Source organism: Microcaecilia unicolor, chromosome 1 (assembly GCF_901765095.1).
Source record: "Microcaecilia unicolor chromosome 1, aMicUni1.1, whole genome shotgun sequence".
In the NCBI taxonomy this organism is placed as follows: Eukaryota; Metazoa; Chordata; class Amphibia; order Gymnophiona; family Siphonopidae; genus Microcaecilia; species Microcaecilia unicolor.
In genome coordinates, this window is record NC_044031.1 from 736,364,087 (window position 1) to 736,379,998 (window position 15,912).

General features: G+C 50.0%; 1 protein-coding gene across 2 annotated transcripts in view; it reads right to left on the bottom strand.

Moving 5' to 3' along the window:
• The window catches only part of WDR93 (WD repeat domain 93), a 132,589-nt gene that overhangs the window by 39,044 nt on the left and 77,633 nt on the right, over positions 1 to 15,912 (bottom strand). For both annotated transcript variants that reach the window (XM_030189687.1, XM_030189686.1), the window contains exon 12: positions 6,631 to 6,765. In XM_030189687.1, coding sequence (XP_030045547.1) covers positions 6,631 to 6,765 — 135 coding nt within the window. The remainder of the gene's footprint in view (positions 1 to 6,630; positions 6,766 to 15,912) is intronic.

The window sequence follows — 15,912 nt, forward strand, 5'->3', positions numbered from 1 at the left end:
GCATAGAAGACGACTCCAAATGAAGGCGAGCGGGTATGTGAGAATAGCCTGCTATCCTCAGAGAATACCTGCTACAGGTAAGTATCTTTGCTTTCTCCGAGGACAAGAAGGCTAATATTCTCACAATTGGGGAATCCCTACCTACCAGGCTCACTAGGAACTACAACCACTGATGGACTTGCACCTCGCAACGACGAGATCAGGTCAGAACATAGAAGAAACCGGTAACCACATGCAAATCATAGGAAGTGAAGCCTGGGATAGAATAAAAACGGGCCTAGGCTGGTGAAGTTGAACTCTAGAACCCAAAGTGCATTACTATTCATCCAAATATATGGATACGTCGGGAATGCTACAGCAAGCATGCTACCTAGAGCAGGAACAAGATGTAAATGTGTGGAATGAAGAGAAAGTAGCAGTGCAGCTAATATCCCCAACAGTAGCAAACGATATAGTCATGGCTTTGACACTACAAGTCTGAAGAGGATTATCCTGGGTAGCCTAGCCTGGGCGTAAGGGAAATAAAAATAATGAGGTAGCTAAACAGACATTTTGCACTCCCTGATGGGGACCTACATCCTGTCAGAGGGAAGGAAACTAAAAGTTGAGGAGAAAGCCTGTGGGGCTGAGGCCGCATCAAGGATAGGCCAATGCTCGCTTGCAGTGCAAAGAGGGGAATATGTGCTTACCATTTGCATGAGACTGTGGGAAGGATGGAGGCAAAGAAACAAATGTAGATCGAACCCTGACACAACCCAAGGAGGGAACAGAGGGTGCATGCAGAGAACCATTCTATTGCGATGAAAGATTGAAAACTGCTCCCAGGGCCAAAGGTCACAATCCCAGAGAGCCTAAGGAATAGCCATCAGAAACAAATATGTTCAAGTCGAGAATTCCCACTGACAGAAAAATAAGCAGTGTAAAAGCAACGCTTATGAAATGGGGATACCGATGCTGAGGTCTCAGAACACATACAGAGGTGTAAAAAGGTGTATTCTTTACACAAGGATGAGAGAACTGAGTAAACTCTACCGAGCCAACACAGACTAAACTTGGAAAGATGTAGAAGGTATGCATACCAGATGGAAACACTTGAAGACCATGCGAAAAACACAGCAAAGAAAATGTTCTACTCGATGTGGAAACTTAAAAGAATCAAACCTTACTTCCCAAGGGAAGTATTCCGCAGCCTAGTACAATCAATGGTGCTAAGCCATCTAGACTACTGCAATGCCATCTATGCCGGATGCAAAGAACAAATCATCAAGAAGCTCCAAACCGCTCAGAACACAGCAGCCAGACTCATATTTGGGAAAGCGAAATACGAAAGCGCCAAACCCCTAAGAGAAAAACTACACTGGCTCCCACTAAAAGAACGAATTGCATTCAAAGTCTGTACCCTGGTCCACAAAATCATCTACGGGGAAGCCCCGACTTACATGTCAGACCTTATAGACTTGCCTATTAGGAACGGAAAAAGATCATCACGCACATGCCTCAATCTCCACTACCCTAACTGTAAAGGGCTAAAATACAAATCCATATATGCGACCAGTTTCTCATACATCTGCACGCAGCTATGGAATGCACTACCGAAGGCTATAAAAACAACACAAGACCTAACCATCTTCTGAAGGCTACTGAAAACAGACCTTTTTAAGAAGGCATACCATAAACATCCATCTTAAACACTATATAATAAAATTATACACGATCTATACAAAACTGAACTTTTATCAAATGACTACTTAACCTCTTTGCTATTAATGATCAAGCACTACCACTTTAAACCTAAGGTCGAATAGGGTTATCTCTATAGTCGACGACCTAATGTATGTTACAATCCAATTTATTACTCAGGAACTTCTTGCAAAATCCATAATGTATTCTTCCTTACCATGTACATTTGCACATGGTATATATATACCATGACCTGTTCCTTATATATTACTAGTAAAAAAGGCCCGTTTCCGAAACCAATGAAACGGGTGCTAGCATGTGGCTTTTTTTGTGTGTGTGTGTATGTGTCACAGAGTTATTTTTTGTGTGTGTGAGGGTGCGGTGTGTGTGCAGGTTGTTGATGTGTGTCTTTTTTTGTTTTGTTTTGTTTTTTGCTTGGGGGTTGGGGGATGTGCTGTGCTGTGCTGTGCTGTGCTGGCAAAGTGGGTTGGATTGGTGTGTGGCTTTGAGGGTGTGTTTCTGTTGTATTGTGTGTGTGTGTGGTTTTGTCTGTCAAGGAGGTTTGTGGAGGGGGGGTCTTTCTGTTGGTGAAATGTAAATGTGGTTGTAGGGGGGTCAGCCTTTGCTGAGTGTTGTTTTTTTCCATGTTTTTTTTTTTTTGTGTTGTGCTGAGGCAGCAGTGTTGTTTTAGATGGGCGGAAGGTAGAGGAGCACGTTCTTTGTCTGTCGGTATTTTTTGGCCGTTTCAGGGCTGCTGTAGGGGAATGCTGGAAGAGAAATGTGCTGTTGGAAGCAGCGCCATCTTTTTCCATTGGGCTGGGGTTCTGGGCATCCTGGAGGTGGGTGACGGCTTGCCTGAGGATGGGGATGGTTGTTTTAAGTTGACGGAAGGGAGAAGAGCACGGTCTCGGGCTGTCGGGGGGTGATCCGGTATGTTTGGTCCATTTCAGGCCGGCTGCAGGAGAATGCTGGAACATTTATGCGCTGCAGGAATCTGCGCCGTCTTTTTCCGGGTGCTCGGGGAATCCCCGAGGTGGGAGACAGCTTGCCTGAGGCTGGGGATGGTTGGGCTCGTCCTTGGCCGCTTCGGCAAAAGTGGAAGAGGTAGGGGGTGGGGAGTTACCTGCAGCCGCCTGAGAAACCATGTATTCTTTGTTTGTTTTGTAGTATTAGTTTGCATTTCTGTTGAAGAAAGAGTGGATGCCTTTCGAATGATGGAGGTGGTGCGTCGGTGTGCGGTTGTTTCGTTAGTTTGGCAGCCAGTCTCCAGCGATTCCTAGGCAGGGAAGGAGTACTCCTCCCCCTTTTTGGTCGCTGTTTGCTGCTGGCTGGGTCGCGGGTAATCCTTCCAGCTGGGCCGCAGCTTGTCCTGTTCGCCCACGTCCCAGATGGTGACGGGCACGTTGTTTTCCGGCTCCTCTGACTCCATGTCAAGCGATCCCAAATAAAGTCTGTGCTATAGGCCCTCTGGCACTCTTCAGTACTGGCATTAGGCATTTAAAAATTTCTCCCCCCACCCCCGGTCTATTTTTGCACATACCCACAGCAGGAATATTCTTCTCTCGTTCCAGCGGTGGTTCTGTGCTCTCCGTGCTGCACAGATAATGAGCCATTCTGCTGGGGAATGCTCCTCCCTTATTGTCACGTAGTTTCCTCTGATTGGTCCATCTTACGTTACCTAGTGTTGCCTGGGAACGGTGTTGTGATGGTGTGTTTCAGAATGTTGAGGGTGTTTTTTCTGATTGGTCCGTCATGCGAGGGCAGGGCAGAGAGACAAGGTCAGTGTTGTGGCTTCACCACCATAAATCCATGAACCCTTCAGGGAGTGACTGAGTGACTTCAGAACGTTGAGGGTGAGTTTTATTATAGTAGATGTTCCATGTATGTTACCATGTATGTATGCACCTTAACACAATACCATCTGTAATTCTGTTACCCGGAAATGTCAACCGCCATTACGGCAAATGTAAGCCACATTGAGCCTGCAAATTGGTGGGAAAATGTGGGATACAAATGCTACAAATAAATAAATAAATAAATTAATTAATTAAGAAAACTTTTCAAAAAGCCAGCAAGACTGTGGAGACACTTTCCGAAAAACGCCAGAAAACTAATGTGAAACCTTGATTATCCAGGCTGTGAGGGCCAGAAACCGGAGGATGGGATGTAGAAAAGACCCCCCGTTTCAAGGAAGGAGGGTCGAAGAAAATACTCCATGGCCCAAAACGATCAGAAAGAGAACCCCAGAACAAAAGAAAGTCAAATCTGCAGAGGCCAAGAAGGATGCATCAGAGTGTTGGCTCCTCGGTCCTACCTGCTTGGCAACAGAGCCTGTCCCAACAGGGAGATGAGAGGAGACGAATAGAGAAGATTGTTCCCTCATGGTAGTGGAAACGTTAGTGACGGTAGTCTGTTAAGGACCTGGAGCCTGGAACAAAATTGAAGGATGGGGCAATGTACTTGAGTAACCATGACTGATATCACAAGGATATTCCAGAATAGCAAGAACCTGCAAGTAACATCTATATGAAGAGACCACTCATGCGGCTACATGACCTTGTACAGTCTAATGGCCAGACTGTTGGAATCGCCCATTCAAAAATTGGCCTGAACGAGCAGATCCAAACTGCCACACTCTTACCGTGCCCTGACACAAAGGACGAAGCTGGTGCATCGTCCGTGGGAACAAAAAAAAAGTAGCTGAACAGTCTACACTGCAATCATTGTGAGCGTGTAAGGTCACCCAGAGTCACAGAAAAAGTTGTTTCCAAGCCAACAAAACAGCTAGAGTGGGGAAGCCCAACAAGGAAGTTGCGCAACCTAGGTGGGAGATAGATACCATTAGGAGGGCACAAAGCCAAGGACCTAGGGACTAATGGGGCAGAATCGTTCTCCAAAACAGAAAGCAAAAGAGCCATGGGGACAGGATGACTAGAAAGTAAAGTCCACTAGGAAATCCCATGTGAAAATGAGGCATGGGTGTTGTATGGACGATCAAGACCATGTAATCAACAACCTTAACAGATGCAAAGGTGGGATCTGGTGATGGGCTCAGTGCCCGAGTGGCAAAAGCAACCAGAGTATCCGTTGCCTATAGGTGAAGAGATGCCCAAGTTAGGCGACTAACCAGCAAAAGACAATGATGTTGAAGTGGGAGACAGGGCTGGGGGTAGTGTAACACAAATCCCGCTAAGTCTAGCATCCAAAAAGTGCTCCATATAGGCTCCCAAGTACTTGTCATTGACATGCTGTGCATGAACCCAAATGGGCAAAGATATGTCCTCGAGAAAGAAGGGAAGGACAGGCTTGTCAATGGATACGTCTGTGCCCGTAGAGGGAGGGTGAGTGCAGATGGCATTCCAAAGGATTCCCTATGAGAAAACAGTGGGTTTGTAAGCCTGTAAACTGTAATATTTCTTGAAGTGTATTTCTCTAGTTTGGTCAGCATGTTTTATATTTAAAGCTGAGACTGAGTCCTCCTCGACCGAGAAGTAGTAGGACCCTGAGAGGGGCATCGAGGATTGGGCTCCAAAGTCGAGTTGCATAAAATCCTGCTTGCATCAATGTTGATCAATGCAGATGGCAGTCGACCCCAGTGCCGCATGTGACACTGGTGGCAGAAGCCACACCACAGGCTGACCGATGCAAAAGGCATGGCAGGTGCAAGCACCTTCGACACTGATTTGAAGAAACCCAGCCTAGAGTCCAGGGATTGAAGCTCTGATATCAAGGGGCATGGCAGGTGCAAGTACCTTCGATACCTATGTTCTATGAAAAAAACCAGCTTATAGCAACATTGAAACAGTTGAAGTCGCAGTGTAGAGACAAACTGCTGAATCAGCAAAGCCTCACCACAGGCTGACCATACTGGGCTTAGTGGAGAAGCATGGCTAGCGCAAGCATCCTTGACGCCGATGCACTCTAAAGAAGGTCAGGCAACAGTTCAAGGGGCAGGGCCCTGATACTCCAAGACTCATGCAGCAGCAATATTTGGAAGCCTCTTGGCATTGAGACTCCTCAAGGAACAAATGATGTAGTGCCCCAGAGGCACCGGAGACCAACGACGATCCTCGACGTGATATGAACAAGATCCTTGGTACTGATGTCAATCCTCGACTCCAACTATCCTCGATACTGACGTCGATGCTCCATACTGTCTTCCCTCGGCACCAACGGTGGTTCTCGGTATCAGCACCGATTTTCAGCACTGACAAGGATGAGGCTAGTGCTGAAAATGGTTGGTCCCAGGGACTCACACAGAGGCCGATGGTGAGGCAGGTGTCGAGGTGAACGCCAACATCGACACTGACACCACAGACATCGAGGCCTTGGATGGCACCAAAAAGAGTTCCCTGTGAGCCACTCTAACTCAGTTCTGGTTTGAATCTGAAGACTCAGAACACAGTTAGAAGGGGTATGCTGCCAAACCCAAAGCGGCTTTCCATGGAAAAAGGGGAGACTTGATGGTGCCCCAGAAAGAATGAAGCACCAGAGAAAAATGAAGCAAAAAACTCCACTGGAGCTCAGGCCTAAATACAACCTACAGAGCTGCGGTAAAAAAGAGGAAAAATACAATAAAATTGAACAAGAAGGAAAAAATCCAAATGAGGCACATAAATAAAGAAAAGAAAACCCAAAAAGGCACAAAAGAAACACTGTTAAGAACCGAACTGGCAGCTGTGAGAAGAAAAAATGCGTCCTCTCCTCACCGCGGAAAAGAGACTATTAATCCTGCGTTCGCGTGGCGGGTGGGAAGGCACTCACATATGTGCACTGCAGCGTGTCTCGCACTCCAAAGAGCTCTTTGAAAAGCTTGATACAAGCTCCGGACCAGGCAATGCGGGATTGTGTTACCCAATTGTGAGAATATTAGCCTGCTTGTCCTCAGAGAATTAGTCTTCCATTTACATACTGGAATAAATTAATATCCACAAGGTTATGAGAACTCACCTGAATACTTTATATCCCATATTGTAATAGTCCCATCTTCACAACCCAAAGCCAAGTAGGAAGTGCAGGAGCTGGCAGCTGAACAAATAATTGGAGCTGCACAGGGCCACACAACTTCAGGTTTTGGTTCAGAGTCTAAAAGAAGAACAAAGGATCTCAATGTTATAACCATGTTTATGGCATACAGAACAAAACACTCTCAAACATGTTTCCTGACTTGTAGAAAAACATATTTAAGGCTTCAACAATCACTCTATAAATCTATATTTATTTGTCATTGTGCTGCTAAGTATTTAAATATGTCTAATAACTCCTTTATACAGGGAAATTCTCCCTGAGATCTCCATGTAATTGTTCACAATGTCATTAAATACTGTGGTTGTACTAATTTATTTTGCCTGATATTTGGTAAAACTCACATGAAATGTTTACATTGTTTGGAAGAACAACCATTAACCACTTAAGTACAGGTGAGGTGATATCTTGAAACCACAATTCTCCAACTATTATGAATATGGAATCATTTTGTACTGATTGCTTCTGGGTGCCACTGATTTCAGTAAAAAATAGAAAAGTGCTCTAGAAGCCTGGAGATCCAGGACAATCAATGGAAGAGATTAAAGATATAGGGACCAGCTTCCCAAAGGGACTAGGCCAGGGCCGTGCCGATGCGGTAAGCGAGGTAAGCGCCGCAGGGGGGCGCCCACCTCTGGAGGGCGCCACCGCGGTGCTTACCCTCGCCCCGCACCGCCGAGGACTTTAAATCTTTTACCTCGGTCGCAGCAGCGTCGGTGAAAGCGCTGCCGACGTCTCCCTTCCCTTGCACTCATTGGTTCCCTCAGTGTCCCGCCTTCTTCTGACGTCAGAAGAAGGCGGACACTGAGGGAACCAAGAGCGCGGTGGGGGCAGTCCGCCCCGGGTGTCAGTGGGTGGGGGGTGCTCTGCTCCCGCTGCTCCCACCCTACCTTCTTAAAAAAAAAAGAAATCAGTAAAGCGGCGTGGCAGGCAGCGCAGCTTCGCGTCTGCCCTGCTTGTAAAACAAGTAGATCTCCTCGTCGGGCCTTCGCTCACTGGGTCCCGCCCTCGAGGAAATAGGAAGTTACCTCAGAGGAGGGCGGGACCCAGTGAGCGAAGGCCCGACGAGGAGATCTACTTGTTTTACAAGCAGGGCAGACGCGAAGCTGCGCTGCCTGCCACGCCGCTTTACTGATTTATTTTTTAAAAGAAGGTAGGGTGGGAGCAGCGGGAGCGGAGCACCCCCCCCCCCCCCCCCCCCGCTGTCATCTCGACGGAGCTGGTAGTCGGGTCGGATCAGGGGTGCCCAGATGACAGAAGGGGATGGGGAGGGGAGCCCAGATGGCAGAAGGGGATGGGGTGCCCAGATGACAGAAGGGGATGGGGAGGGGAGCCCAGATGGCAGAAGGGGATGGGGAGGGGAGCCCAGATGACAGAAGGGGATGGGGAGGGGAGCCCAGATGACAGAAGGGGATGGGGAGGGGAGCCCAGATGGCAGAAGGGGATGGGGTGGGGTGCCCAGATGACAGAAGGGGATGGGGTGCCCAGATGACAGAAGGGGATGGGGTGGGGAGCCCAGATGGGAGAAGGGGATGGGGTGCCCAGATGGGAGAAGGGGATGGGGAGGGGAGCCCAGATGACAGAAGGGGATGGGATGGGGTGCCCAGATGACAGATGGGGAGGGGAGCCTAGATGACAGAAGGGGATGGGAGCCCAGATGACAGAAGGGGAGGGGAGCCCAGATGGCAGAAGGGGATGGGGTGGGGAGCCCAGATGACAGAAGGGGATGGGGTGGGGTGCCCAGATGACAGAAGGGGATGGGGAGGGGAGCCCAGATGACAGAAGGGGATGGGGTGGGGTGCCCAGATGACAGGAGGGGATGGGGTGGGGTGCCCAGATGACAGAAGGGGATGGGGTGGGGTGGCCAGATGGGAGAAGGGGTTGGGGTGGCCAGATGGGAGAAGGGGATGGGGTGCCCAGATGGGAGAAGGGGATGGGGTGCCCAGATGGGAGAAGGGGATGGGGAGGGGAGCCCAGATGGGGTCTGGGGCTGAAAGGGGAGGCCCTAATGCAAGGCATGTGGATGAAGGGAGCTGGAACTGGGGGCTGAAAAGGAGGGTAGGTGGGATAAGGGGGCTAGTACTGGGACTGGGGGCTGAAAAGGGACAAGAGCTGAAACTGTGGGGACTGGGGGCTGAAAAGAAGACAGGGAGAAGTGGCTGGGGCTGAAGCTCGGGACTAGTGAGAGAAAAGGGCTGGGTTTGAAACTGGGGGCTGAAAAGGGGACAGGGAGAAGTGGCTGGGGGCCGAAGCTCAAGACTGGTGGGAGAAAAGGGCTAGGGCTGAAACTGGGGACTGGTGGGATAGTGGGGCTGGAACTGGGGGCTGAAAAAAAGGGGCAGAGAGAGGGGACAGATCCTAGATGGAAGGGGGAGTGAGAGGGAGGGCAGACCCTAGATGGATGGGAGAGGGAGGGCAAATGGTGGATTGAGCGGACAGAGAGAAAGGGCAGACAGTGGATGGAAGCGATAGAAAGGGCAGACAGTGAATGGAAGGGGGAGAGAGAGAGGGCAGACAGGGGCAGATGGTGGATGGAAGGGGCAGAGATAGAGGGCAGATGTAGATGGAAGGTGCAGGGAGAGAGGGCAGACATTGGATGAAGGGGACAGCAGAGAGGGCAGACACTGGATGGCAGAGAGAGAACAAAGACAGATGCTGGATGGAAGGAAGGAAGACAGTGAAAAGAAGATGAGGAAAGCAGAAACCAGAGACAACAAACTGTAAATAAAATATTTACTTTTATTTTTTTGCTTTAGGATATAGTAGTATTGTAGCTGTGTTAATAAATGTTTATAATAGGTAATCTTTTTATTGGACTAATTTTAATACATTTTGACTAACTTTCGGAGAACAAAACCCCCTTCCTCAGGTCAGGATAGGATACTGTAACAGCACTATACTGTATTGACCTGAGGAAGGATGTTTTGGCCTCTGAAAGCTAAATGTATTAGTCCATTAAAATGGTATTATTTTATTTTCTATATTTGTTTTATTTCTATTTGTTAATTTGTAAAGTGGTGATTGGTTCTTGTTAGTTTTTTTCAAATTTACATCTGCAGTCTTTATATTTTGCACAGTACTAGGGGACATTTTCTGTTTCTGTGGCGTTGCATTGTATGCAGAGTCTGGCATCTTGGGGGTTCAGTTTAATTTTTGTCTAAATAGCGTTTGGAATATGTCCACTTTGAGAATTTACATCTGCTATCTTATTTTGCAATGTATAGCAATTTGTTTCTAAGAATATTGCTGACAATTCCTGTCAGTGTGGCAAGTGGTGAGCGATCATTTTCACCGGGGGGGGGGGGGGGGGGGGGGGGGTGTGATCATTTTCACGGGGGGTAGGGGCGCCAACTGATAGTCTGCAGGGGGGCACCAGAGACCCTAGGCACGGCCCTGAACTAGGCACTTAACTTTGGGAGTCAGGCACCAAAATCAGTCCCTTTAATGATCAGGGCTGCACATCTAAATGTAAGATTCCTAAGTTTATGAAGTGACCAAAATGTGAGTGACTATAGGGGATGGAGTAAGGATGTGGAGAAAAAGGTTAGATGCATGACACTGATTTTCAGAATTAGCCTCCTAATCTATGGGCCAAAGTCTAGGTTAATGAATGGCATTCTTATATTTAGGTGTTTAGAAACAAAGAAACATGACAGAAGATAAAGGTCAAATGGCCCACCCAGTCTGCCCATTCTCTGAAACCCCTAAATCTTCCTTTTTCTAAGAAACCCCACGTGCTTATCCCATGTCTTCTTAAATTCTGACACAGTCCTCAACTCCACAACCTCCACCAGGAGGCCATTCCACGCTTCCATCACCCTTTCTGTGAAATAATACTTTCTTAAGATTACTCTTAAGCCTATTCCCTCTTAACTTCATCGTATGCCCCCTCATTCCACTCACTTCCTGTACATTAATGCCCTAGAGATATTTAAACGTCTCTATCATATCTCCTCTCTTCCTCCTTTCTTCCAGCATTGAGGTTCATAAGCCTGTCCCTATATTTTTTGTGTTCAAGATCGCTTACTAATTTTGTAGCCACCCTCTGGATCAACTCTATCCTGTTTATATCTTTCCATAGGTGCGGTCTCCAGAACTGCACACAGTACTCTAAAATTTTAAAAGTTTAATTTACGTGAGCTTTAATTTTATTTAGGAGCTGTGATTCTTACTATGTGGGTCCTGATTAAAGCGAATGCTACATACCTGTAGAAGTTATTCTCCGAGGACAGCAGGCTGATTGTTCTCACTGATGGGTGACGTCCACGGCAGCTCCTCCAATCGGAACACTTTCCTAGCAAAGGCCTTTGCTAGTCCTCGCGCGCCGATGCGCACCGCGCATGCGCGGCCGTCTTCCCGCCCGAACCGGCTCGTGTTCGTCAGTCCCATATGTAGCAAAACAAAGGCAAGGGAAGACACAACTCCAAAGGGGAGGCGGGCGGGTTTGTGAGAACAATCAGCCTGCTGTCCTCGGAGAATACCTTCTACAGGTATGTAGCATTCGCTTTCTCCGAGGACAAGCAGGCTGCTTGTTCTCACTGATGGGGCATCCCTAGCCCCCAGGCTCACTCAAAAAAACAACCATGGTCAATTGGGCCTCGCAACGGCGAGGACATAACTGAGATTGACCTAACAATTTATCCAACTAACTGAGAGTGCAGCCTGGAACAGAATAAACATGGGCCTAGGGGGGTGGAGTTGGATTCTAAACCCCGAACAGATTCTGAAGCACTGACTGCCCGAACCGACTGTCGCGTCGGGTATCCTGCTGCAGGCAGTAATGAGATGTGAATGTGTGGACAGATGACCACGTCACAGCTTTGCAAATCTCTTCAACTAGACTTTGAGCCCGTAAAAACGGGCTATTATAGGAAGGGGGGGTTGAAAGGCCCGCCCCCACCGCCGAGTTCGCCGCTGCCCCTCCCCTTCCGAGTTCGCGCCCCCCCACCGAGCCGTCACCACCCACCTTCCACCCGGCCGGGCCCTCGCTCCGCTATTGAAACAGCGAGGGTCCGGGAACGCAGCACTGAGCTCTGCTGAGCTGCCGACGTCGGCCTTCGTTCTTCTTCTCTGCCTGTCCCGCCCTCGTGTGACGTAACGTCGTTGAGGGCGGGACAGAGGCAGAGAAGAAGAAGGAAGTGTGATGTCGGCAGCTCAGCAGAGCTCAGTGTTGCGTTCCCGGACCCTCGCTGTTTCAATAGTGGAGCAAGGGCCCGACCGGGTAGAAGGTGGGTGGCGGCGGCGACTCGGGTGGGGGGAGCGTTAAACGGCGGTGTCCCTCCCTCAGCAATGCGCAGTACAGACCCTCTGTGTTCCGCCCCCCGTCATCAAGTATTGACGTGGGGGCGGGGCAGAGAAGGTCTCTACTGCGCATTTGCGAGTGAGTACGGTCACTCGCCGTTTATATGTTTGATAGTGGCTGACTTCAAGTCGGCTACCGACGCTGCCATGGCTCTAACATTATGAGCCGTGACATGACCCTCAAGAGCCAGCCCAGCCTGGGCGTAAGTGAAGGAAATGCAATCTGCTAGCCAATTGGAAATGGTGCGTTTCCCCACAGCCACTCCCCTCCTGTTGGGATCAAAAGAAACAAACAATTGGGCGGACTGTCTGTTGGGCTATGTCCGCTCCAGGTAGAAGGCCAATGCTCTCTTGCAGTCCAATGTGTGCAGCTGACGTTCAGCAGGGCAGGAATGAGGACGGGGAAAGAATGCTGGCAAGACAATTGACTGGTTCAGATGGAACTCCGACACAACCTTTGGCAAGAACTTAGGGTGAGTGCGGAGGACTACTCTGTTATGATGAAATTTGGTGTAAGGGGCCTGGGCTACCAGGGCCTGAAGCTCACTGACTCTACGAGCTGAAGTAACTGCCACCAAGAAAATGACCTTCCAGGTCAAGTACTTCAGATGGCAGGAGTTCAGTGGCTCAAAAGGAGGTTTCATCAGCTGGGTGAGAACGACATTGAGATCCCATGACACTGTAGGAGGCTTGACAGGGGGCTTTGACAAAAGCAAACCTCTCATGAAGCGAACAACTAAAGGCTGTCTTGAGATCGGCTTACCTTCCACACGGTAATGGTATGCACTGATTGCACTAAGGTGAACCCTTACAGAGTTGGTCTTGAGACCAGACTCAGACAAGTGCAGAAGGTATTCAAGCAGGGTCTGTGTAGGACAAGAGCGAGGATCTAGGGCCTTGCTGTCACACCAGACGGCAAACCTCCTCCATAGAAAGAAGTAACTCCTCTTAGTGGAATCTTTCCTGGAAGCAAGCAAGATGCGGGAGACACCCTCTGACAGACCCAAAGAGGCAAAGTCTACGCTCTCAACATCCAGGCCGTGAGAGCCAGAGACCGGAGGTTGGGATGCAGAAGCGCCCCTTCGTCCTGTGTGATGAGGGTCGGAAAACACTCCAATCTCCACGGTTCTTCGGAGGACAACTCCAGAAGAAGAGGGAACCAGATCTCACGCGGCCAAAAAGGAGCAATCAGAATCATGGTGCCTCGGTCTTGCTTGAGTTTCAACAAAGTCTTCCCCACCAGAGGTATGGGAGGATAAGCATACAGCAGACCCTCCCCCCAGTCCAGGAGGAAGGCATCCGATGCCAGTCTGCCGTGGGCCTGAAGCCTGGAACAGAACTGAGGGACTTTGTGGTTGGCTCGAGATGCAAAGAGATCTACCAAGGGGGTGCCCCACACCTGGAAGATCTGTCGCACTACACGGGAATTGAGCGACCACTCGTGAGGTTGCATAATCCTGCTCAACCTGTCGGCCAGACTGTTGTTTACGCCTGCCAGATATGTGGCTTGGAGCACCATGCCGTGACGGCGAGCCCAGAGCCAAATGCTGACGGCTTCCTGACACAGGGGGCGAGATCCGGTGCCCCCCTGCTTGTTGATGTAATACATGGCAACCTGGTTGTCTGTCTGAATTTGGATAATTTGGTGGGACAGCCGATCTCTGAAAGCCTTCAGAGCGTTCCAGACCGCTCATAACTCCAGGAGATTGATCTGCAGATCGCGTTCCTGGAGGGACCAGCTTCCTTAGGTGTGAAGCCCATCGACATGAGCTCCCCACCCCAGGAGTCAGCACTTTTTGTGGCTGAGGAATTTGGAAAGGACGTCCCAGAGTCAAATTGGACCAAATCATCCACCAATACAGGGAGCTGAGAAAACTCGTGGACAGGTGGATCACGTCTTCTAGATCCCCAGCAGCCTGAAACCACTGGGAAGCTAGGGTCCATTGAGCAGATCTCATGTGAAGGCGGGCCATGGGAGTCACATGAACTATGGAGGCCATGTGGCCCAGCAATCTCAACATCTGCCGAGCTGTGATCTGCTGGGACGCTCGCACCCGCGAGACGAGGGACAACAAGTTGTTGGCTCTCGCCTCTGGGAGATAGGCACGAGCCGTCCGAGAATCCAGCAGAGCTCCTATGAATTCGAGTTTCTGCACTGGGAGAAGATGGGACTTTGGATAATTTATCACAAACCCCAGTAACTCCAGGAGGCGAATAGTCATCTGCATGGACTGTAGAGCTCCTGCCTCGGATGTGTTCTTCACCAGCCAATCGTCGAGATATGGGAACACGTGTACCCCCAGCCTGCGAAGTGCCGCCGCTACTACAGCCAAGCACTTCGTGAACACTCTGGGCGCAGAGGCGAGCCCAAAGGGTAGCACACAGTACTGGAAGTGACGTATGCCCAGCTGAAATCGCAGATACTGTCTGTGAGCTGGCAGTATCGGGATGTGTGTGTAGGTGTCCTTCAAGTCCAGAGAGCATAGCCAATCGTTTTCCTGAATCATGGGGAGAAGGGTGCCCAGGGAAAGCATCCTGAACTTTTCTTTGACCAGATATTTGTTCAGGGCCCTTAGGTCTAGGATGGGACGCATCCCCCCTGTTTTCTTTTCCACAAGGAAGTACCTGGAATAGAATCCCAGCCCTTCCTGCCCGGATGGCACGGGCTCGACCGCATTGGCGCTGAGAAGGGCAGAGAGTTCCTCTGCAAGTACCTGCTTGTGTTGGAAGCTGTAAGACTGAGCTCCCGGTGGACAATTTGGAGGTTTTGAGGCCAAATTGAGGGTGTATCCTTGCCGGACTATTTGAAGAACCCACTGATCGGAGGTTATGAGAGGCCACCTTTGGTGAAAAACTTTCAACCTCCCTCCGACCGGCAGGTCGCCCGGCACTGACACTTGGTTGTCGGCTATGCTCTGCTGGAGCCAGTCAAAAGCTCGTGCCTTGCTTTTGCTGGGGAGCCGAGGGACCTTGCTGAGGCGCACGCTGCTGACGAGAGCGAGCGCGCTGGGGCTTAGCCTGGGCCGCAGGCTGTCGAGAAGGAGGATTGTACCTACGCTTACCAGAAGAGTAGGGAACAGTCTTCCTTCCCCCAAAAAATCATCTACCTGTAGAGGTAGAAGCTGAAGGCTGCCGGCGGGAGAACTTGTCGAATGCGGTATTCCGCTGGTGGAGCTGCTCTACCACCTGTTCGACTTTCTCTCCAAAAATATTATCCACACGGCAAGGCGAGTCCGCAATCCGCTGCTGGATCCTATTCTCCAGGTCGGAGGCACGCAGCCATGAGAGTCTGCGCATCACCACACCTTGAGCAGCGGCCCTGGACACAACATCAAAGGTGTCATACACCCCTCTGGCCAGGAATTTTCTGCACGCCTTCAGCTGCCTGACCACCTCCTGAAATGGCTTGGCTTGCTCAGGGGGGAGCTTGTCCACCAAGCCCGCCAACTGCCGCACATTGTTCCGCATGTGTATGCTCATGTAGAGCTGGTAAGACTGGATTTTGGCCATGAGCATAGAAGAATGGTAGGCCTTCCTCCCAAAGGAGGAGTCCTTGCCCAGGGGCGCAGAAGCATGCTCCCTAGAACTCTTAGCCTTCTTTAGGGCCAAATCCACAACTCCAGAGTCGTGAGGCAACTGAGTGCGCATCAGCTCTGGGTCCCCATGGATCCGGTACTGGGACTCGATCTTCTTGGGAATGTGGGGATTACTTAATGGCTTGGTCCAGTTCGCCAGCAATGTCTGTTTTAGGACATGATGCATGGGTACTGTGGACGCTTCCTTAGGTGGAGAAGGATAGTCCAGGAGCTCAAACATTTCAGCCCTGGGCTCATCCTCCACAACCACCGGGAAGGGGATGGCCGTAGACATCTCCTGGACAAAGGCCGCGAAAGACAGACTCTCGGG